The sequence below is a fragment of the Hevea brasiliensis genome, chromosome 6 (genome assembly GCF_030052815.1).
Source record: "Hevea brasiliensis isolate MT/VB/25A 57/8 chromosome 6, ASM3005281v1, whole genome shotgun sequence".
NCBI classification, from domain to species: Eukaryota; Viridiplantae; Streptophyta; class Magnoliopsida; order Malpighiales; family Euphorbiaceae; genus Hevea; species Hevea brasiliensis.
The window spans coordinates 4,588,723-4,612,285 of record NC_079498.1 but is presented as its reverse complement, the minus strand read 5'-3'; the positions used below and the strand labels follow the sequence as shown (position 1 = coordinate 4,612,285).

The following is a 23,563-nucleotide window of genomic DNA, read 5'->3' as shown; positions in this document are numbered from 1 at the left end:
TAATTCTTATTTTTAATAATTATAATATAAATTTAAAATTTTTAATTCTAAGACTAAATTATTAATAAATAAAAATATCAGATATTTAACTTAAAAATAAAGTTAAATTCAACTTAAAAATAAAGTTAATACCATTTTAATCATTCTAGTTTAAAAAAAATAACAAGAATTTTAAATTATATTTTATTTAAAAAAAAATAAAGGGAAAATAAAGGTAAATGTGAGAAAAAAAAGAAAAATAAGGGGAAATTGGAAATAGCTTGAACTTTCCTTCTTTTTTTTCCCAACAGATTTATGAGCCATCGCCTCATCTGCCTGCTAACTCGTTCTTTCCTTTGTTCTCCTACTGGCAGTCAGTAAAGACATTGAAACCCAAAACCTCTCCAGAAACCTCCACCTGCAACTTTTTGCGCTACTGAGTCACCCACTCTCTCTCTCTCCCTCTCTCTCACTCTCTGTTCTTTCGGTTACTATTTATAGCCATTGCCACACAAACTATGCGAAGCATCCTCTTCACACTTTCTCTGACTCTCCCGTTTTCTCCGCCTTCCCTAAACATCAAATCTAAAAGCTTCATTTTCCTTCGATCTTCTCCTTCCTTTTTAGCCCTACCTCGCTCTTCTTCTCTTTCCATTTCTCATCTAATCATGTCTCAGGTATTCCTTAATTTCATTATGATTTTTTCAGAATTCGACTATGGTTTGGTTAATTTGTTGTTGTTGATTGAATTTGAGAATTTGCAGAGCCAGGGCGGGCTTGAAGGACAACAGTGGAAACCGAAGCCAACCACGGACCAGCCGTCTCCCTCCGGTCTGGGCGCATCGGTTGCGGCGGTTACCGATAGAATTGGTGGTTTGAGTATTGCCGAAAGCAGTGGCCAGAGTCATGTTGCGGAGCCATTGCCAGTGCCGTTTGGTAATGCGCAAGTGGTTAATCAGTGTAACTTGCAAGGTCAACTGGCGATATGGAAGCCTAAGTCCTATGGAACAGTAAGTGGAGCTTCAACTGTGGAAGTTGAAAATGTGCCTTCTAATGGAATGCCGGTTGATGTCCAGAGCAGTGCGTCTGGTAAAGCTTCGGTGGCAGCTCGGAAGAGTAGTGTTAACTTGAGTCAATTCTTTAGGGGTAATCTGTTAGAAAATTTTGCTGTGGATAATTCGACTTATTCACAAGCCCAAATTAGAGCCACTTTCTATCCCAAATTTGAAAATGAGAAGTCTGATCAGGAGGTGCTATATCTATTTGTATTCTTATCTTTTGTGCCTTGTTATGTTTTTGCAATTTATATTATTATATCAGTTGCTTCTTCCTGTGCTGTCGATTGTTTTTGTTGGTTGATGTTTGATTTATCGTGTGCAGATTAGGATCAGAATGATAGAGATGGTATCTAAAGGGCTGGCTACATTGGAGGTAAGGAGTTTCATTAATATATGGTTTTCCATTCAAAATTTTCCTCTGTTCACCCTACTTTTGTCTTGGTAAGGGCTATTTAAAATTGATACCATATAAGTGACAAATAGAGGTGGGACTGAAATTGTTGCAAGAAAATAAAAGCTGTAGTTGCTTCCACTCTACTTACATAAGCTTGGCATATTTTCAATTGGCATCTATTTGGCTTCTGGTAGATTGATAATTTATTTCTGAATATGTTCTTGATTATTTGGTTCCATGGCAATGACGTCTCATGCAGGTCACACTCAAGCATTCTGGGTCTCTTTTTATGTATGCGGGTCATAAGGGTGGAGCATATGCAAAAAATAGCTTCGGAAATATGTATGCACATGCTGTCCTTGCTTCTTTATCATTTTATCCAATCATCTTATTTTAATCGTGTGGTTTTTTATTCTTTTGTTGTTTGCGACTCTCCAACTCCTCATTTTATCATTGATGCTAAGCTGGCTTCTGGGCAAGCTTGTTTGACTGTATTTCCTCAACCACATCTTTACATTATTGCCACTAGTTACTTTATGGTGATTACATCAAGTAGGTCGCTGAATGCACCTTTCCTGATGTAGATACACTGCTGTTGGTGTCTTTGTTCTTGGTCGAATGTTTCATGAGGCATGGGGAACCGCAGCTGCAAAAAAGCAAGCAGAGTTCAATGAGTTTCTTGAGGTAACCTCAGAAGAACAACTTTGAATGACTAGAAACTGGAAATTAATCCTCAGAATTGCATTTTAACTATCTTTGTTTCGCTTGTACTCAATTTAAGTTAGTTTGGTCATAAAACCTTGCATTTTCTTGGTCTGGCATCTTTTATGTATTAATGTTTGTGTGTGATGCAAATTATGTATTTGTCTATAAATACTGCGCATTACCTATATTGAAGCTTGGCTTCTTTGAGTTGACTTCAATCTATATTCAGCTCCTTCAAATTACAGTGTGATTTATCTCACTGAATTTGAAGTCCTCATCCTATTCATCCTTTAAGTATTGTTCTTTATAACTCTTTGGTGGATAATTGCTATTATATCACTTTAACCTTTATGGTTTGCATTGATTTTGACCACTACAATAAGTGATGAGTTATTTTCTAGTTCTTGCAAAGTAGTACCCACTCTCACCCTTATTTATTCTTTCAGAGAAACCGAATGTGTATATCAATGGAATTGGTAACTGCAGTTCTAGGAGACCATGGGCAACGACCCCGAGAGGACTATGGTAAAATGTTCTTTTTCTTTTATTTCAACTAAGAAATTTTGGAACCAAATATGTGAGGTCTAGATCGTATTGTGGAAAACTCATGCATGTGGAGTGTCTGGATTCTAATTATACTTCCTATAGTTTCTGATTTTTAAATTTGACTTGCCTATTGGCCAAATTGTTTTGATTGATTTGGATTTAGTGAGGGTATTAATCGAAGGGTTGGGATTTGTGCATGCATGTTTTCTCAGGCATAAGATTTTGGGTTGGCACCATAACAGTAGATGAACTTTTCATGGAAGCAAGCAATTGATTGTGGTCATGATGATTGTGCTTACTGGATTAGTAAATTGATGCTTGCTTTCCATTCCAAGATAAGTCAGTCATTTGCAATGCTGATTTCTTCGTAGTTAAATTTTCATGTCAGTTATATGATTGAGATGTTGGTTATACCAGCAAGGGTCATTATACTGTGTGAAGCAGATCACATGGATGCTGTCTTGCCACATTGGAGTTGTGTATTAGATGACATTGGATATCTTGTTAGTAGTAGGCTATTTTGATAGATTGCATTTCGCCTTCTTAATTTTCAATATTCATGGTATTCTGGGTACTGTTTCAAATAGATTTTTTGGCCATAACAAAAGGTAATGTTTCTAAGAAGCAAAAGATATTTGGGATTTCAGTTGTCAACTACGTCATATATATGAAAAATTTATTTACTGAAAACAAATTTGGTTTATTTATCATTTTTCTTGAGGGCACAGTATAATATGTCATTAGGCCTGTCCACTCTCCGCTTATGTGTATACTGCAAAGTAGTATTATTAGATTTGTCCAATCTTTTGGGGCCTGTTGAATCACTTTGTTAATGGTTTCATGATGTCTTCATTATTGCAGTGGTGGTCACAGCAGTCACAGAGTTAGGCAATGGAAAGCCAAAGTTCTACTCAACTCCTGAATTGATTGCCTTTTGTCGAAAATGGCACCTTCCAACAAATCATGTTTGGTTGTTCTCAACAAGGTGATGATCTAGAATATGCATACTCAGTGAATTGCAATTTTTTTTTTTAGTCATTAAGATGGTACATTGTCAAGGTATTGCTTCTAATTATAGTCTTTTTGGTTAATGAAGGAAATCAGTAACGTCTTTTTTTGCTGCCTATGATGCACTATGTGAAGAAGGAACAGCAACCACTGTATGTAGGGCTCTTGATGAAGTTGCTGATATTTCTGTCCCAGGTACTTCACTTATAATTTTGATGTTTTTCAATCATTCAGTTGGTTTTGTGCTTTCAAAAAATGATTATGGAACTAGAAGTATCTCTTCCTTTACAGTGTCACTGAGGTGTGGATGAGGGGTAATTGGTGGTAATTGTATTTATTTTTACTTTACCTGAAAATACTCCCAGAAAGGCATACTGACATAGCAATGATATTATGACACTAAATAGTGGAAATATCTACCGAAATTTCGATAAGAACTGAGTTAAACCTGTAAATGCATCACAACAGCAAATATCCTAGTGACATGGGTAGTAAACGTAGAAGCTTCTAAAAAAATAATGAAAAATGAAAGGATACACTGCACATGAATAAAAATAATGAATATTCAAACTTCAGATCAGGTTTGTTGCTAATGCTGCATTGCGCTTGCTGCTAATATCATTCTGTTATTCTCTCATTTGCTTTGACCACCAAATTGATTGTGCTCCAACTTGTGCTTGGGATCAATTGTCAAATATATCTCTTTTTAATCTTTTTGGGATTAGTCTATCGCTAACCATTATAAGGTGTCAGTGTGTGTGTGTAAATGAGTTGATTTGTGGTTTAGTCGTTAGTGTTTAATTGAATTTTATGGATGTGCAGGTTCAAAAGACCATATAAAGGTGCAGGGTGAAATCCTGGAGGGTCTTGTTGCTCGGATTGTGGGTCCTGACAGCTCAAAACACATGGAGGATGTCTTGAGGGAACATCCTCCTCCACCAGCTGAAAGAGGTATAATGCTTTACCCTATAAAGGAGGTCATTTTTTTATGTGAACTTTTAGACGTTTTAGACAACTAATTTGCCTAACGTTTTACTCTCACAAATAACAACCTTCTATTTTTTTCACCTAGATAATGCTTAAGCCTTTGCCATAGTCTACAGATTTTTGCTCCTAAATGCTAATGGGATAATCTCCTCCCCTTTCATGCCCGGCCCCCTGCATCCTCCCCACAACCCCCCCTCCCCCCCCAGGGCTTCCCTTTTTTCTTATTTGGAATTTGGTAGTTAAAGACAAGTTATAGTTTGTGAAAGATTGAGGTGTATGTGATTACTAGCTGTAAATTTTGGCTTCATTGAATCTATACGTTAGCTCATGATTCATAGCATATCTATAAAAAACAGGTAGTTGAACTCTCCTCAAGCCCTTTTTTTCTGTAAAATATGGGAAGTTGGGGATTTATTCTTGGCAATATTGAAACTAAGTTAGTAGTATTGGTCAGTATAGCATGAGGATAAGCAATTAATATACAACAATATTGTTTGTGCTTTGGTGTGTTGTGTGATGTGGGCAATTACTGTTTATGTGTCTAGATCAATATCCAGCTGAGAAATCCGTCAGAGTAGAATTCTTAGATCATATTTTCCTTCCTTGCTTTAGGGTAGCTTCGGTGGATTTTCCTGACTATTTATTATATGTGTGTGTGTATTTTGGATTCTCCTTAATTCATAGTTGGACTAAAAGAAATCAAGTAAATGAGCAGAAGCGTGCAGGGAAAGTACAAAAATAGGTAAAAAGAAGCAATTAAAGGGTTCCTTGTTTCATTCCTCTTAAAAAAATGCATGGAGGGAGCTTTTTCGCTGGCAGATCAAAAGTCCTTGATGATCTCAGTAAAGTTTTGATTGGACAGTTTTTCTTCTTTCATTGTCCGGTTATGCCCTGTTCTTAACATTAACTATCCTATTCCTTACTGTTGCTTCTGCAATAGTCTTCTATGATCTCAACTAATTTAGGAGTTTTTTGCCTTCAAAATTTTCACCATTGTTTAAAAGTCACTGTGTGTTTGCTTTGTTCTTTTCCTTTGGCAATGGTTGCATAAAGTTGTTTAATGATTGTGTTTTTCATTGTTTGGAATTGCATTTAAGCAAATAACTATTTTCTATTAGCTCCTCAATCGCTTTTTGGAATTACATAACTTAATATTTAATGATCCTTTTTTTAATCTTCTGGAATTACTGTTTATACTTCAGCGGACCTTGATTTGGGACTAAGTCTAAGAGAAATTTGTGCTGCTAATAGGGCAGATGAAAAACAGGTGACTTGGAGATCCTTTTGATGTGAAATAATTTATTAGATTTGCTTAGAACTTAGATTATCAAAGTACAAATTATGGTTTTTGTTAAGGGTATCTTTATTAAATACATATTCTTTTTCTTTGTGGAAAAAACTATTGCAGCAAATAAAAGCGCTACTTCAGAGCATTGGCTCTTCTTTTTGCCCTGACAATTCAGACTGGTTTGGGATTGAAGGTGGTGATACCCAATCAAGAAATGCTGACAGATCTGTTGTTTCAAAATTTTTACAAGCTCACCCCACTGATTATTCAACCAAGAAGTTGCAGGTGATGCCATTTTACATTCTTCCCCTCCCCTCTTCCCTTTCTCTCTGTTTTTTCCTCTTGCTTGTTACAATAGATATTGTTAATTAAATTGACCATAAAATTGCAAAAATATGTGTTGCTACTGGTTTGTTTACAGCTCTTTGATTATGGTTTGTGCATGAGTCCATTCTTTGTTAAACCTATAAAATGTTACAAAAGCTGCATACTTATTAATTGTTTTTTTCTGTCCTAAGATGATCTTTCTTCTTCATTGAATTGAACCAGGAAATGGTTCGTTTGCTGAGAGAAAGACGCTTCCCAGCTGCTTTTAAATGTTACCATAACTTCCAAAAAATTGATTCTGTATCAAGTGACAACCTTTTCTACAAGATGGTTATTCATGTCCACAGTGACTCTGGATTTCGGCGATATCAAAAAGAGATGAGGTGGTGTTCTAATTCTCAATTTTCATTCATCTTGATGATAAACAGTGTTTAGGTCTCACTTTATTAGCCATGTTGTGCTTGTTATGTGGAGGCCTAACTGACGTATTACTATGCTGTAGGCACAAGCCAGGGTTGTGGCCATTGTATCGAGGTAAAAAATTTTTAATACTGATCATAATCTTCAATAAAAGGAATGGGCTTACTATCCCGGTTTCTTTATGAAGTGGTAAATGCACATGTAATATATTTAATAATCTTTATGTTAAGTGACCTTGGTTGGTGGTGGTGGAGATAAGATGAAACAGAAGGAAACAGGTTGGGGTGGGGGTGTGAAGAAGTAAGAGTTAAGAGGTGGGACCTTATGAGCTATGGAATTTGTTTTTGACTCTTTTATATTTGCCCAGGTTTTTTTGTTGACATCAATTTATTCAAGGCAAACAAGGAGAGAGCTGCTGAAATTGCAAAAAATAACAATAACATGGAGGAAACTATTAATGGCAATGATGCTGTATCTGCAAAAGATGGTATAGCTGACGAAGATGCAAATTTAATGATAAAATTAAAATTTCTTACATATAAGGTATGTGCATCTCAAGAAAACCACCTTCATTTATATTTGTTAGTGTACTGTCTGTCTAGTCTATGCTTGAAAGCCAGAAAACTTAATGTGATAATGCATTCATTGTTTTCTTGAGACACAACTGCACGAGGTTGAGTTGATTAGGTGGAGAAAACATATAAAATCCTTTTTCACTACCATATTTCTATGAAAGATGGTCAAAATTTGTAGACGTATATTTTCCATTTTGTCGTCAACGACCTTCTCCTTGTGAATTGTGAATATTTTTTTTTTGTTTGTTCTCCCCTCAAATTTGGTCCATGTGGTGAGTTTTTATTACAAGACTGGCCAGTATTCAGCTGTCAATCCTTACTATTGGAACATACAGTTCCAGTATTGCAGAGAAGCTGCCTTATGTATGGAGATGAGAATTGGTTGTGGGATTCTCGAGTTTATACAAGTAAAATGTGGTAATAGTGTACAAAGAGATGAGGTGGTTTTATTGGCTTATTTGTCGGCTTCTGCTTCTGGGGCCCTTAGAGGAGAGTCTTTGACTATTTTTTGGCATAATTGGAGGGCTCTAATTTTCAGTTATTTTCCTTTTTTTTTTCTCTACTTTGTTAGTTATCCTCCATGTTGTATTCTTCTTTAATAAAAATTTCTTCTCTTATCAAAAAAATATTTTATGGAGGGATACTGTCACCTGAGGAGGATCAGGATTTATTTTTTGGTTCTTTTGATTGCATCTAAAATGATGGAAATGATAAATGTTATTTTCCAGCATAGAGATTTTATTTCTCTGTAATTTGATATTTGGATTGTATATAATATTCTAATTGATTGGCAATGAATTGTGACTGTTATATGCTGTATAAATTCTTTATACAGTTAAGAACCTTTTTGATCCGCAATGGTTTGTCGATTCTTTTCAAGGATGGTCCATCTGCTTACAAGGCCTACTACCTGAGGTAAGGTTTTATGCTTGATTATACTGGTTTACATTAAAAACCTAAATCTAAGGCTTTGTTGGCGATATTGGTAGTTTTCTCTGCATTTTCTTATTTCTTTAAGGGGATCAACAATGGCATGACTCTGAATGAATCTTTCTTTTTATTAAGTATGCACCCTTGGAGATCTCGGTTGTGTTTTATTTGCATTGATTTATCCATTCTAATCTGAAAGCCAACCAATTCTTGATTGAAAATACATGCTAACCAAGACTCTACTCGTTTCCCTACAAAGCCACCTTATAAATCTAGGGTGTTATTTATTTGCATTGATTTAACTATGGTAATCAGAAATTACTTTGGTGCTGCTGACCAATTATTGATTGAATATATATGCCAACCAAAACCTCTATTTGGTTCCCTCTAGCGCCACAATAACTTTGCTTATGATAGTTCACTGTGCTGCAGTTATTGTTTGTCATTGAGTTTAGAATCATGGATCATGGTGTAATAACTTAAAAAGTGATGTCAAAACTTTTACATCATGAGATGTGGCCACTGCAAAGTTGTCATTTTGTAAATTGTCAATTGTGCTATGCTTTTGCTACTGCAGAATTAGGACTTTTGTCAGCTTGATGATGCTATATTTTCAATTTATCTGAATTTTTTAGTTTTCCTCCCAAGCATTATTGCTGAAAAAGTTCCATCTCTATTTTGACATTCTAGGCAGATGAAAATATGGGGCACATTGGCTGGAAAGCAGAGAGAACTCAGCAAGATGCTTGATGAATGGTGCTTCTGGAACCATTTTGTTTGTGCTTCCTTATTTGCACAGCTTAAGCTCTTTTCATGTTTTGTTCTGTGCAGTTGGTTAATTGGACATTTTTTTTTTACATTAATCTTCAGGGCTGTCTACATCCGAAGAAAACATGGAAAGAAACAGTTGTCATCCTCAATATACCTTAGTGAAGCTGAGCCTTTTCTTGAACAGTATGCAAGTCGAAGTCCAGAGAATCAGGCTCTGATAGGATCTGCTGGAAGTTTAGTCAGGACTGAAGATTTCTTGGCCATTATAGGAGACAGGGATGAAGAGGGTGATCTTGAGACAGAGCGAGAGGTGGCACCCCTGAGCCCTATGTCCTCAGTCAAGGACACTGTTCAAAAGAATGAGGGTTTAATTGTATTTTTTCCAGGTAAAATTTGGAAATTTTTTCATAATGACTTACGAACTGTTTTTTTAGTTAAAGAGCAGATTAGTGTGATTTTGTATTGTTTTTTCTTATTTAGGCAGTTTGATTGTGAGTTGATTTAATTTGTTTAGAAGGGATTGGACAAGGCTTCCTGTTGATTTTTTTTTTTTTTTTAGGAGTGATATTGTTTTTTGGCTTTGTTGTGACTTTGTGTTGGGAGCTAAGCAACTACACTTCAACTGTGTTAGGACACATGCATACTTGAAAAGAATCCAATTTTAAGTATTTGTCCTTTTATACTACTGATTTATCTTGATACATGCCTTTGACTTACAATTTTCAGGAATACCTGGTTGTGCTAAGTCTGCTCTTTGCAAGGAATTACTAAATGCCCCTGGAGGACTTGGAGACGATCGCCCTGTCCATAGTTTGATGGGGGACCTTATCAAAGGTATGAGATATTATGCAGCAATTAATGTTGGCTATATTCTTCTCAGTAACACATGCACAGACAGACGGGGGGAGAGAGAGAGAGAGAGAGAGAGTTCAATCTTGTTGCATTTGGTGTGCGTACTACGTTTCAAAGAAGCAGTTCAAACTTCAATCTTGTTGCACTTCCCAAATAAACTGTGTTAAATCTTGTCCTTCTAAATGTATCAAGTTTTTACTATTGTTTTTCCTGTATCTTTAATCTTTTAATCTGATTATTAGTGTCTACTTTTAAATATTAATAATGAGAAAGCTTTCAATAATGGGATGATTAACTTTATGTAGTGTGGCCCTTATTATTTTAGGTAGATGGAAATTGAGATGCATAAAGTAAAAATCAATCTGAGATTCCACATGCTATTTTCAAAATTGGATGATTACATGGTTAATTGAGTCTAAATTCCATTTGAAAACGTGATTTCCATGACTAGTTACTATTGAAGTTTCATTTTGCACATGGCTAGAATCTACTTGTTATATTTCCTAAAAAGTCTTGATTTATCATGTAATATAGTTTGCGACTTATATAGTTGGCCATGTAATGTTTTTGTACAGGAAAGTATTGGCAGAAGGTTGCTGAGGAGCGCAGGAGAAAACCATATTCTATAATGCTGGCTGACAAGAATGCACCAAATGAAGAAGTTTGGAGACAGGTAATCTGGTTGTCATTGGACTATAACAATTTATCATGATGCTTTTATGGACCAAAGAAGACCTGGATAAATGAAAAGAGGTCTGATTGATGCTGACCTCCTTGTTTATTTGCAATTGCTCATCATGTGGTGAATCATGAGTGTTGATTATTCTTTGATAGTAACATGGTAATATCTAAGTTCTTCATTTTAACTAGAGGAGTGGAACCTAGATTGCATATATGCTCCTAGTTGAATTTATACCTTTTTTTTGTCTTAGCAATTGCAAGTTGGTTCAAGTTATGCTCCAAATGTGGTATTATAGTTAGGCGATATACTGATAGCTCCAATGAAGGTTACAGTCAATCCTAATACAGTGGACTTGCATTTGATTTCTGTTTGCATTTGCGTGGACTGCTTGTTAGCTGAAAAAAAGTGGGATTGCATCTTACTAAAATGAACTTGAACATCCATGTCTGGTAAGTTATGATAGCTTTTTCCAATTGGATGTAGATTGAAGATATGTGCCGTAGCACCCGAGCGTCAGCTGTTCCTGTTATACCTGATTCTGAAGGTTATTATCCTCTCATGCTACTGAAGCTGCTGGGTTTTCATGTTTAATTTTATTATAAACAATAATAGCTTGATAGTTCCTTTTTGGCCATCATGCGCTTTTGTAATTGTTGCTGCATATATATATTTGGCTTCTTTAGTGATGCTCTTTGTGCATCGTTTACATTGATAGTTGAGAGAGTAGCCATCATGTAAGAATTACAGACTCATGAGATTAGGATGCACATTGAAGATTAGTTCTAACTCCTCTAAAATCGCACTTGAACTTTCCTCCTTTTCTAGACAGCTTCTGTTTTTGGAAAGATTCTAGTTTTCATGATTTTGGGACTTCAAAGTTCAAGGTGACTATAGAATATGAAACTGATTAATGCTAGGGAATACATCTCAGATGCAAATCAACCAGTTTTTTTGGTCTATAGCTTCGTGAGATTGACTTTGTGATGTGGAGTATTAGGAAAGAAAATAAAAGCTACCTCCGTCATGTCTGTTGTCTTCCTTTACATAAATGAACCTGACAAGTAATTAATGTTCTACTTTCTATGTACAAATTATTCTCTATCTTTTCTAGTTACTTGCTGCTTCTTCACTTTCCCATGTGTCCATATTTTTGTCAACTGCCATTATTCATGGCTATTTGAAAACCGTGTGTATGTACTTAATAAGGGCATACAATTTTTTTTTTTTTTTTTGGCATTCTTTTGTTTATTGCTGTTGTGCGTACATGCTTTTGCAGTTTTGATATATCCTACCGTATGAGTATTTATGCAAATTAGTAACTTCTTTTTGGAGATTCTCTCTATTAATTTTTCCATCAAGTCTTGTTCAGTGGGATAACATGTGCAGTAGCCAGCTACTTAATGTAAAGTGTGCAACTGTTTCTTCATCATTGTTGTTTGTTACTTTGTTTACCAGCAATGTAAAACAAATTGAGTTTTTCCTTGCTTTTTCTTAAACGACAGAGTGCTTTTTAACAAATTGAGTTTGGCAAATACCAAATGGTCAATTCAATTTAATGTTAGTCTTCACTATTGATGTTTTATGCTGATAAATATTTTGATTTTCATGTTTATAGTTTTTAATTTCTTCTATTGAATGATTTGAATCATTCGGTGTTAAATATACAGGAACGGATTCAAATCCATTTTCTCTTGATGCATTATCAGTTTTCATTTTCCGTGTTCTTCAACGAGTTAATCATCCGGTACTTTCCATCTCTGCTTCTTTGGTTTGCAAATTTTGCAATACATAGTTTGATTATCATCTTTCTAACACCTTTCTTAACTTTGAACTTAGGGAAATCTGGACAAAGCATCTCCAAATGCTGGTTACGTGCTTTTAATGTTTTATCATCTTTATGATGGCAAGGTATTTTTCTTTGCTGGTGGTATAACATGTGCGCCTAATCTCACACACACACACACACACACACACACACACACACACACACACACATATATTTGTTGTAACTGCTTGCTCCCTGCTTGCATTTTCTAGAGTCAACAAGAGTTTGAGAGTGAATTAATTGAACGTTTTGGCTCTCTAGTGAAGATGCCGTTGCTGAAATCGGATAGGTAAGAATAAATTGAACCTTTGGCACCTGGACACTCTTCTATTTGTAATTTTCTCATATTTCTTCTTCTTTTGGTCTATGATAGTATGACTAGTTTATATGATTACTGCTCTTTTTAAATATTTTCTTCTTGTTTGATATTGGACTACATTTCCAATGATTTCTTTCATCCACCCTGGCATTCTCATGATCAGATAAACTGCCATCTTATGCTTTCCTTTCTAGTTCTTTGTCACAGAGGGGAAGTATCATTGGATTAATCACTGCACAAGAGAGAGAGAGAGAGAGAGAGAGAGAGAGAGAGAGAGAGAGATCAATCTTCACCAATTAATGTTAACTTGTGTGTATGAGATTTTATTTAGTTGGTAATTCATGGCAAGAATGTGCTTTAGAATAATGAAAGATATATGAAAAACACAATGTAGAAAGTACTTATCTGAACTTTTGATTTTGTTTTGTGTCAATCAATTGTAACCTTAAGGCAGGAGTCCATAAGAATTTATGTATTGGTATTACAAAATAAACCCTAAATCTTATAACAAACCAAAATACCCAGTGAACCTTAAACAATAATCTTATACTTTTTTTTACTGAAATAAGTAGTCCTAAAATCTCTATTTTGTGGTTTGCCGCTATGACTTGCACATTTGAGAATCAGGGAGTTAAAACTACCCTAAGAGCATAGTTATCAAAGGCTCAAGGCGCACCGAGGCGCTAAGGTGTCTTGGAGCCTAGGCGCAAAAATAAAAAATATATATTAAAAATAAAAAAAATTATAATTATGCTATCACACCTCAAGTAACATAAAATTATATAATAATAACTAACAAATATGCAAGTAATAATTAGTTTATAATCCAAAAGAGATAAAAATGAAACCCTAGCAGCCCAAGAATGACATAAAATTTATTATTTGACTTATTTTAATTTAACTAAAAATATAGAAGCTATTTGATATTTTTACTTTAAAAAAATCAACCTAATTTGGAAAAGTGATTTTGTTAATTTATTTTTAATATTTTTAATTAACATATTTAAAAATATTTTTTCAGCTATTATAACAATAATATTAAATAAATCTTTAATAAAAAAATATAGTGCAAAAAATATTATGATGCCATATTATTATTCTTAAAAGAACCGTAAAATAGATTTATAAATTAATTTTTATATAAAATTAAAATTTTAAGAAAACGCACTCTTCTTCTCATAGCACATTACTACCTAATTTTAAGTTAAATTTATTAATTAATTATGAAAATATTAAAGAAGAATATTTATAAATGATAATAATATTGATAATAAAATAATAATAATAATAATAATATACCAAAATTATATTATAGGTGCCAAAAATAATACACGTGATTAATGAAATATGTAATTATAATTAGTAAAAATAATTATAAATAATAGGATCAATTATTTTTTACTTTGAGATTTAATAAAAATTATAAATAAATTTTTTATTTTTAATTTAAAATAATTATATAAAAATTTCTAACGCATGACATAAAATTTCTTCTTTTTCTTCTTCTTCTTTTTTTGTTGTTGGACAAGTTTAAAAAGAAACACCATTTTATAATGTGCCTTGCCTCATTGGGCGCCTAAGAGTATGAAGGTATCACAAAAATATATATTTGAGGTAATTATTGACTTTGAAACTAATGGATTTATGATATTATATTTGTAACTACAGTGAGAGGCTCAAACAATCAGTCTAGTAGGATGGAGTAGCATTGATGTATCTTTCTTATAGCTTTCTCATGGAGATTAGTGTAGAAAGAGATGATTCTCCTTTTTTTAATTTCAATTAATCTGTACATGGGTATATATATACAATTGATTCATATAATTGTGTTCTACTAATTAGGAAGAAATCCTAAATAGGAATACAGGATACAGAATATAGTGATTGACTTTCCATAACACTCTCCCTCAAGTTAGAGCATAGATGTTAATCATGCCCAACTTGTTACAAATGTAGTCAATCCTAGCTCCATTCAGAGCTTTTGTGAAAATATCTCCTAAGTGCTCTCCAGTTTTGATGTGTTCTGTTGAGATGATTTGTTGTTGAATCTTTTCACGAATAAAGTGATAATCAATCTCAATATGTTTGGTCCGCTCATGAAACGCCGGATTAGAAGTAATATGGAGAGCAGCTTGATTATCACACCACAATTTCGCAGGCAGGGAGGTCTTAAAACCTGTCTCATCTAGTAATTGAAGTATCCACATTACCTCACATACTGATTGTGCCATGGCTCTGTATTCGGATTCAGCACTAGATCGAGAAACAACACTCTGCTTCTTGCTTCTCCAAGACACCAAATTTCCTCCAACAAAAACGCAATATCCAGTAGTTGACCTCCTGTCAACCTTAGATCCAGCCCAGTCGGCATCTGAAAAACATTCAACATTCAAATGCCCATGATTACCATATGGCAAACCTCTTCCTAGAGCGCCCTTCAGATAACACAAGATTTGTTCCAAGGCTTCCCAATGAGCAACAGTTGGGGAAGACATAAACTGACTTACCACACTAACAGCATAAGCAATATTAGGATGAGTGACTGTAAGGTAGTTCAATTTTCCTACCAATCTCTTGTATCTCTCTGGATCTTCAAACAACTCACTATCCCCTGCTAACAGTTGTAAAGTTGGAGTCATTGGTGCACTACAAGGCTTAGCACCTAATTTTCCTGTCTCTGTCAATAGATCGAGGACATATTTTCTTTGAGACAAGAAAATACTCTTCTTACTTCTCATAACTTCGATACCCAAGAAATACTTTAACAATCCCAAGTCTTTGGTCTGAAACTGGGTTTGGAAGAATGTTTTAAGAGATGAAATACCTGCAGAGTCACTCCCAGTGATGACAATATCATCCACGTAGACTACCAGGAGAATTAGACCAGCCTCAGATTGCTTATAAAATACTGAGTGATCACACTTACTCTTTTGCATACCAAATTCCTGTACTGCTTCACTGAATCTCCCAAACCATGCTCTAGGACTTTGTTTCAAGCCATAAAGAGACTTCCGAAGCCTACAAACTTTACCCAACTCCCTTGAGCAACAAACCCAGGTGGTTGCTCCATATACACCTCCTCCTGAAGATCACCATGAAGGAAAGCATTCTTATATCCAATTGATGCAGGGGCCAATCATATGTAGCTACTAAAGAGATAAACAAGCGAATAGAAGTTAGTTTAGCTACAGGAGAAAAAGTGTCAGAGTAATCAACCCCATATTTCTGAGCATATTCTTTTGCTACAGGGCGTGCTTTTAACTTAGCCACAGAACCATCAGGATTTACCTTTACTGTAAATGCTCATTTGCAACCAATAGCTTTCTTACCAGTGGGCAAAGGCAACTGTTCCCATGTACCATTAGCATCTAAAGCCTCAATTTCCTCTTTCATAGCATCACACCAGCCAGGATGAGACAGTGCCTCACCAACAGTATTAGGGATAGGAACAGAGTCTAAAGAAGTAACAAAATACCAAGAACAAGAAGACAATTGATTATAAGAAACAAAAGAATAAATAGGGTAAGTACATGAATGTTTACCTTCACGAATAGCAATGGGTAAGTCTAGATCAGAATCATGATTAGTATGAGGTACATGATCTTCCAACGAAGTAGTTGGTGGAGGATCTGAGTCAGGAATCTCCAATCTCCTGGAATAAACATGAACAACGGGAGGTCGAGTAGGTCTAGAGACAGAAGGAACAGGCTGTGGGAGAGAACTAGACATTGGTTGGACAGTATATATTAAGAGATCATCCTCCTCCCCCTGACTCTCATACACAGATGATTGAGGAAAAAATGGAGTGGACTCAAAAAATTTGACATCTGCAGAAACAAGATAACGATTAAGAGTAGGAGAGAAACAACGGTACCCTTTTTGGAGCTGAAAGTACCCAAGGAAGATACATTTGAGAGATTTTGGATCCAATTTAGTAACCTGTGGACGAACATCACGCACAAAACAGGTACAAACAAAAATACGGGGTTCAATAGGGAACAAAGATTTTGTAGGAAACAAAGCAATATAAGGAATATCCCCATTAAGGACAGAAGACGGCATACGATTGATAAAAAAACATGCCGTAGAAACTGCATCTGCCTAAAAGTGTTTAGGAACTTTCATCTGAAAAAGAAGAGTACGAGTTACCTCAAGAAGATGCCGATTTTTTCTTTCGGCCACGCCATTTTGGGATGGAGTATCCACACAGGAAGACTGATGAAGAATGTCATTTTGTGTCATATAAGACTGAAATTGTGCTGAAAAATATTCTTTGGCATTGTCACTTCTTAATATGCGCACATAAATATTAAATTGAGTTTTGATTTCATTACAAAAGGCACAAAAGATAGAAAACAACTCAGAACGATTCTTCATTAAATATAACCAGGTAACACGAGAGTAATCATCAACAAAAGTAACAAAATAACGAAATCCAGTTTTAGAAGTAACAAAACAAGGACCCCAAACATCAGAATGAACTAACTTAAAAGGGAATGAAGCCTGTTTATTGATTCTAGACACAGAAGGCAAACGATGATGTTCTGCAAACTGACACGATTCACATTCTAGTACTGATAAAGACTGAAATTGAGGACACAGCTTCTTCATGGTAGACAAAGAAGGATGACCCAATCTACAATGAGCTTCAAGAGGTGTTAAGGTACTGGAGCAAATAAGCGACCGCGATACATGATTTTCCAGAATGTAGAGACCACCTGACTCGCGTCCTCTACCAATAATCTGCTTTGTCGTAAGATCCTGAAACAAACACTGGTCAGGAAAAAAGGAAACAGAACAATTTAAGGCACGAGTAAGTTTACTAACAGAAAGTAGATTAAAAGAGAATTTTGGTAGACACAAAACAGAAGACAAAGAAATTGACGAAGTCGGGTTCGCAGTTCCAGGACCCATTACACAAGAAGTAGAACCATCAGCTAAAATAACAGTAGAGGAAGTGAGATTAGACTGAAAAGCAGATAGAAGACTAGAATTACCTGTCATGTGATCTGTCGCATCAGAATCAATAACTCATTTGGATGAGGAAGACACAAGGCATGTAGTGGATTTACCTGACTCAGCGACCGCAGTGACAGGGGGAACTGGTAGGCTTTAGAGATGCCTGATGCTGGGAAAATTGTGCAAAATCTTCTGCAGATACCAAAATAGTTTTCTCAGAGGAAGATACTGTAGAATTCTCTAATGCTATATTTGCCATCTGTGATCGCTGATTTTTCCTCTGAAGTTGCAGACAATTATATTTTGTATGGCTAGGCTCATGGCAATAATAACAAATGACTCCTCTTGAGTCCTGATTAGAACTAGTCTCTCCATTACGTTGATTACTTCTGTTGCCTGTAATTCCTCCTCTACTTCCTCTTCTATTACCCTGTTGTCCATTTGGATTACGGCTAATAAGAGCACTACTGGCAGGCTGTGAAGATTGGGTACTCTGTACGAAGGACCTGTGTGAACATTTCATGCAAAGAGGAAATCTCAGAACTGGAGAGAATCTGAGATTTAGTAGTCTCATATTCTGAAGGAAGGCTTGCAAGAAAACTCATAACAGCCAGTTGCTCCCGTTGGGCTTGCTGAACTTTCACATCAGGACTAAAAGGCAACAATACATTAAGTTCCTCATATACCTGTTTAAAATCCATAAAATAAGCCGTGAGAGACTTATCCTCTTTCTCAGCACGGTAGAATGCCTTACAAACATCATAAATACGGGAGATATTCCCTTTACCAGAATACAAAAAATCTAAGTAATCCATCAATTTCTTAACAAATTCACAGTGATTAATTAAACTAGTTACCTCACTGTGAATCGAGTTTCGAAGCTGCAAAAACAACCGAGCATCCTCCCTTAGCCAAGTTTATCGTGTATCATCAGTGGGTGGATCTTTAGTAAGGTGATCATCCTTATCAATACTACGCAAATAGATCCTAATAGTCTTACTTCACTCCAGTTAATTCGAACTATTAAGTTTGTGTTCCGTGATCTTAGTTATCACCGGAATCACATCAGAAATAACATTCTTATTGTCTGCCATTTGTTGAGACAAAGAAAACTAACCGAAACGCTAATCCAAAGTGCTTATAGCAGCAAAATAACCCAAAATCACAAATCAAGCAAATACCGAAATAGGATCTGAGAGCCAAACCTTAGAAGTCCTTTAATGGTGCACTGGATCAGGCAACAGCACACAGTGGTGGAATGAGGGGGTTGAGGCGACGCCGGCGATGTTGATCGGGGTTGAAACGGCCGGTCGGCGGCCAAGGTCTCTCCTGAGCTAGGTGGTGAGAACAAATAGTCACCCTAGATTGATGACCTGCTTTGATACCATGTAGAAAGAGATGATTCTCCTTTTTTTTAATTTCAATTAATCTGTACATGGGTATATATATACAATTGATTCTTATAATTGTGTTCTACTAATTAGGGAGAAATCCTAAATAAAAAATCCTAAATAGGAATACAGGATACAGAATATACAGAGAAATAATATAGTGATTTGACTTTCCATAACAATCAGCTAGTGTTTTATTGATAGCAAGTTCTGCATGCTTATGTCTAAAACTCTACTAATTTATGAGTATGTATATATATATATATATATATATATATATATATATATATATGCTTTCTGTGTAACGGCCCGGCCCATTAGTGATATTGTCCGCTCTGAGCCGAAGCCCTCACGGTTTTAAAACGCGTCACTAGGAGTTACGAACGGCCAACTTATAAACCCAGCATCTCTCCCGTGTTTTGCCGATGTGGGATTTGCCTAGGGTGTTACAATCCACCCCCCTTATGGGACTCAGCGTCCTTGCTGAGGTTTGCCCCACCATCGCTTAAGGTTGCACGCGGAGCGGCTCTGATACCACTAAATGTGACGCCCCTTACCCGTCTATTGTATAGCCGAGCAAGAAGTGCCACATTCGGTGCCGGAGCACCCTATCTTGTCTTGTCATGTCTATTGTAAATTTTGATGTCATTTAAATCAGGTAATTTATGTGTAGAATTTTTTCAAATGTAACGGCCCCTGCCCACTAGTGATATTGTCCGCTCTGAGCCAAAGCCCTTACGGTTTTAAAACGCGTCAGTAGGAGTTACGAACCGCCAACTTATAAACCCAGCATCTCTCTCGTGTTTTGCCGATGTGGGATTTGCATAGGGTGTTACATTCTGTGTCCTTGTACCTCATTTAGATTGAGTGCAACGTGGTTTATTAATGCATCGTATCACATTGTATAGTATGGTTTTTATTATTAGTATGTTTAGAAAAATGGTATGCTATAGGATAGTTTAATAACCTTTTTTTTGTTTGGTTAGATGGTATTATATAGTAAAATAAATATGAAGATTATTAAAATACCCTTATTATTATTTAAATATATAAATGATTATTGTATAAAATGGGAATATAAAATTTTAAAACTATCTCAAACCACTGATTTGGTGGTTTGAAAACCTGTGGTGAAATGATGGTAATAAAACCATCATTTTACAATCCAGAACTAGCATTCTTTAGGAACAATCTAAACAAACAAGGAGTATAATCATACCATACAATATAAAACCATAATAAATCATCATCAAACATGGGGTTAGTGTCAGCATACGCTCTAGTCATTTTAGTGTTACTTTCCTGTTCGGCACTTTGAACCTTGGACCGTTTGCTTGGTTTTTTAATGTAGAATGAATTTCTATTTTACAATAGGAATGCCAAAGGTTGCCAAAATTGCTTTGGAAAGTGAGAGTTGAAATTGGAATGTATATTTTCCAATATTTGGTTTGTATGGAAAAGTTGTATTCTGGGGTGTTTACGTTCTTGCACTTTGGGTGGGGTGCCACCATAATTTTCCCATCCTAGAGGGTGGAAGGTACATTTCCAGATAAATAAAATCATAGAGTATTGACATCCCTGCCCTTAAATATTATAATTTTTAGACCAAATATAATGTATTTAGTTATATTCAGAATATTATGGAATTTTATTTCACTTTTTTTGCACTTCTATAAACTAACCAAATACAATATTCGTGGATTCCAATAAAACTTATTTTTCTAACCAAGAATATAATGTATATTGCCATAATCACTTGCCTGGAAATTTGCTTTTCTGGGATAGTAATTCCAGGCATAATTGTTGAATTCCAGTAAGTAAACAATCAGTAATAATCTGTATCAAAACCCATGAACTTTAACAGAGACATCAATTGAGCCCTTGAACCTTTTTTTTTTCTGAATCTATCAAGTTCAATTCATCCAAATCAGCTGATCAGCTCTTTGGTGTTAAACATTTGATTACAAACTATATTAAAAAAAATGATAAGACTGGGAATAGGAAAGTTTGATTATAGATCGAAAGAGAGTGTGTAAATATATAATGTACTTCTATTTTACCTTAACTTATGTTTGTATGATGAATTTATTAAGTTTTAATATGCTGATGTGGCATCATGACATTGACTGCCTATTCAATATTTTTATACTCATGCATTGGGCGAGTTGAACAAATTTGATTTAATAGATGTGTGAAAATAAGAATTCAAGATTCCAATAGGTCAAAAACTCACATTAAAAGTTGAAAGGCTTAATAGTTTTTCTTTACACATTAAAGCTCAGGGGCTTCTATATGGGTTATACCATCTTTGCTTGGTTTCTCATATGTGGGATGAATTACATCGTTGTTTCTATCTTTTCTCATTTAATCAATGTGATTTCCACATCGTCTTTGCTTGTGCAGGAGTCCTCTGCCAGATCCTGTGAGATCAATTTTGGAAGAGGGAATAAATCTATACAGGCTTCACACCAACAAATATGGCAGGTGTGTATCTATTATATGCTTTCTTTTCAGATTTTTGCTTTACATTTTGTATATATGATTTACTCTAGAATAGACTAATATTGACATTAGGCATTTCGCTTTTTTGGAATTGTTGATTGTGAAGGTGAGTGTGAAGGATATTTTTTTTTGATAAAGCTATAACAGTAAAGAGCTAAGCACTAAAGAGATGAGAAGCTAATTACTTACTAATGCTTTCTTTCATTGGTCTTCAGTCTTCACACCTATTTACTCTTTTGCCAAGTTACTGTTGATTTGCAATCAAGATTAGGAATAATTTATTCTCGCATAATACCCTACTCAGATTTGGATAAAAATAGATCATGTGCAGGCTATTTCTTCTGTGCTTTAATTTTTTTTAAATCTTGTCATAGAAAATCATAACTATGTTTCTCCAAATTATCGTATCTTTCCATCATTGACCAGTATCCCAGTGGACAGATAATAAAATCTGTCTTTCATCTGAATTGAAAATTTCTGTTATGGATTACATGATAGTCTTCATGCTGATTTTATGGTGCCACTTTTATCACTGTTGCCTATATCCCATCAAGAGGTACATATTACTTTTTTATATTATTCTGTTCTTAGATTGGAATCTACCAAGGGGTCATATGCAAAGGAATGGGCAAATTGGGAGAAGCGGTTGCGTGAAGTTCTATTCAGCAATGCGGAGTACCTCAATTCCATTCAGGTTTACATCTTAATTTTTGTACGTATTAGTGTGCACAACTAGTGGGTGGTAAGCTGATTGTTAAGTGATTCTCTACTTTTTGACCATCACCAGCATAGAAATCAAGGTCACTGAAATATCTGTACAAACTAATTGCAGTATACTTTAATGCTCAAGTCTACAGCCCCAAGTGTTCTCCCCTCCCACCGACCCATCTCTCATTTTTCTCCTCCTCAATTTTTGTAATTAAGTGATGAATTTATTCACAACTTCCATGTACCCAGGTTCCTTTTGAGTCTGCAGTTAAGCAAGTGCTGGAACAGCTAAGAAAAATTGCTAAGGGTGAATACACAACACCAATTATTGAGAGGAGGAAACTTGGAACAATTGTTTTTGCTGCTATCGATTTGCCAGTTCCAGAAATCTGTAGTTCCCTCAACAATGTAAGCAAAAGATGTTGCATTCTTATTTTCATCCAAGTTACTAGGGACATTGGGCTTGCAACGAAGAATTTTCTTATTCATGTTAGGAATATGGTGTCTCGGTCATAGGGATTTCTTTTTCCCCAATTAAAAGCAAGAATATTCTTTTTTTAAACATCTGGTAAATCAGTTTAATTAATATGCAAGATCTTTAATATATAGAGTTCCTTAGGACTGGATGGGAGCAGTAAGGCCCTTTATTTGTTCCTTCTCTCTTTTGACCATCTCTTATTCTGGTTAAGACCTCCTTGAATTGGCCATTCATGTATAGATTATGTGTCTCAATATTTTATGGATGAAATAGATATATGTTCTTACTCCCTATTGACTTTCACATTCCTTGATCAGTTGGCTCAGAAGAACCCCAAGGTTGAAGCCTTTCTTCAGGACAAGCACTTGGAGCACAACCTTAAGGAGACTCACTTGACCCTTGCCCACAAGAGAAGTCATGGCGTTACAGCGGTAGCAAGTTATGGACTGTTTCTCAATCAGAAGGTCCCAGTAGAATTGACTGCACTTCTCTTCACAGATAAAATGGCTGCCCTAGAAGCACAACCAGGTTCTGTTGATGGCGAAAAAGTAGTTTCAAAAAATGAGTGGCCGCATGTTACCATATGGACCGCAGAGGGAGTAGCACCCAAGGAAGCCAACACACTGCCTCAATTGTTCTCAGAGGGGAAAGCAACTCGTGTTGAATTCAGTCCGCCCATCACCATATCGGGCACAGTGCAATTTTATTGAGTTCAATTTTTTTTTTTTCACAAATTGGATTTGAAGCTTAGTTTTTTAGCTGCTGAGAAGTAGTTTGTATAGGCGAAAACAAGGTAAATATACAATTGAATTTTCTTTTATGTTTGTATCACTGAACTGCTACTTGAAAAATTAAAATA

The 23,563-nt window shown here is 35.4% G+C and overlaps 1 protein-coding gene across 3 annotated transcripts; it reads left to right on the top strand.

Annotated features, from left to right (window-relative positions):
* Positions 1 to 349: 349 nt before the first annotated feature.
* Positions 350 to 23,535, top strand: LOC110635483 (tRNA ligase 1). 3 transcript variants are annotated; one of them, XM_058148266.1, is made up of 26 exons: positions 350 to 1,229; positions 1,360 to 1,410; positions 1,691 to 1,773; positions 2,016 to 2,115; positions 2,583 to 2,661; positions 3,544 to 3,667; positions 3,779 to 3,885; positions 4,513 to 4,641; positions 5,880 to 5,944; positions 6,086 to 6,250; positions 6,515 to 6,675; positions 6,795 to 6,826; positions 7,080 to 7,255; positions 8,123 to 8,202; positions 8,908 to 8,973; positions 9,088 to 9,374; positions 9,715 to 9,822; positions 10,416 to 10,513; positions 11,006 to 11,066; positions 12,190 to 12,266; positions 12,359 to 12,430; positions 12,560 to 12,636; positions 21,420 to 21,500; positions 22,110 to 22,212; positions 22,476 to 22,634; positions 23,022 to 23,535. In XM_058148266.1, the coding sequence occupies exons 1-26, from the start codon at positions 498 to 500 to the stop codon at positions 23,412 to 23,414; spliced, it is 3,666 nt and encodes a 1,221-aa protein (XP_058004249.1). In that variant the 5' UTR covers positions 350 to 497; the 3' UTR covers positions 23,415 to 23,535. The 3 variants fall into 3 exon arrangements, with proteins under 3 accessions (XP_058004249.1, XP_058004250.1, XP_058004251.1); XM_058148267.1 differs by lacking the exons at positions 350 to 1,229; positions 1,360 to 1,410; positions 1,691 to 1,773 and adding an exon at positions 1,783 to 1,922; XM_058148268.1 differs by lacking the exons at positions 350 to 1,229; positions 1,360 to 1,410; positions 1,691 to 1,773 and adding an exon at positions 2,895 to 3,021 and having other exon boundaries at positions 2,058 to 2,115.
* The last annotated feature ends 28 nt before the right edge of the window (positions 23,536 to 23,563 follow it).

What these genes read in the sequence shown, in the direction of transcription:
- LOC110635483 (XM_058148266.1), top strand. Translation starts at nt 498, where the DNA reads ATGCGAAGCATCCTCTTCACACTTTCTCTGACTCTCCCGTTTTCTCCG. An exon ending in AAGGGCTGGCTACATTGGAG is followed by an intron (nt 1,411 to 1,690) that starts GTAAGGAGTTTC and finishes CGTCTCATGCAG; the next exon opens with GTCACACTCAAGCATTCTGG. An exon ending in AGTTCAATGAGTTTCTTGAG is followed by an intron (nt 2,116 to 2,582) that starts GTAACCTCAGAA and finishes TTATTCTTTCAG; the next exon opens with AGAAACCGAATGTGTATATC.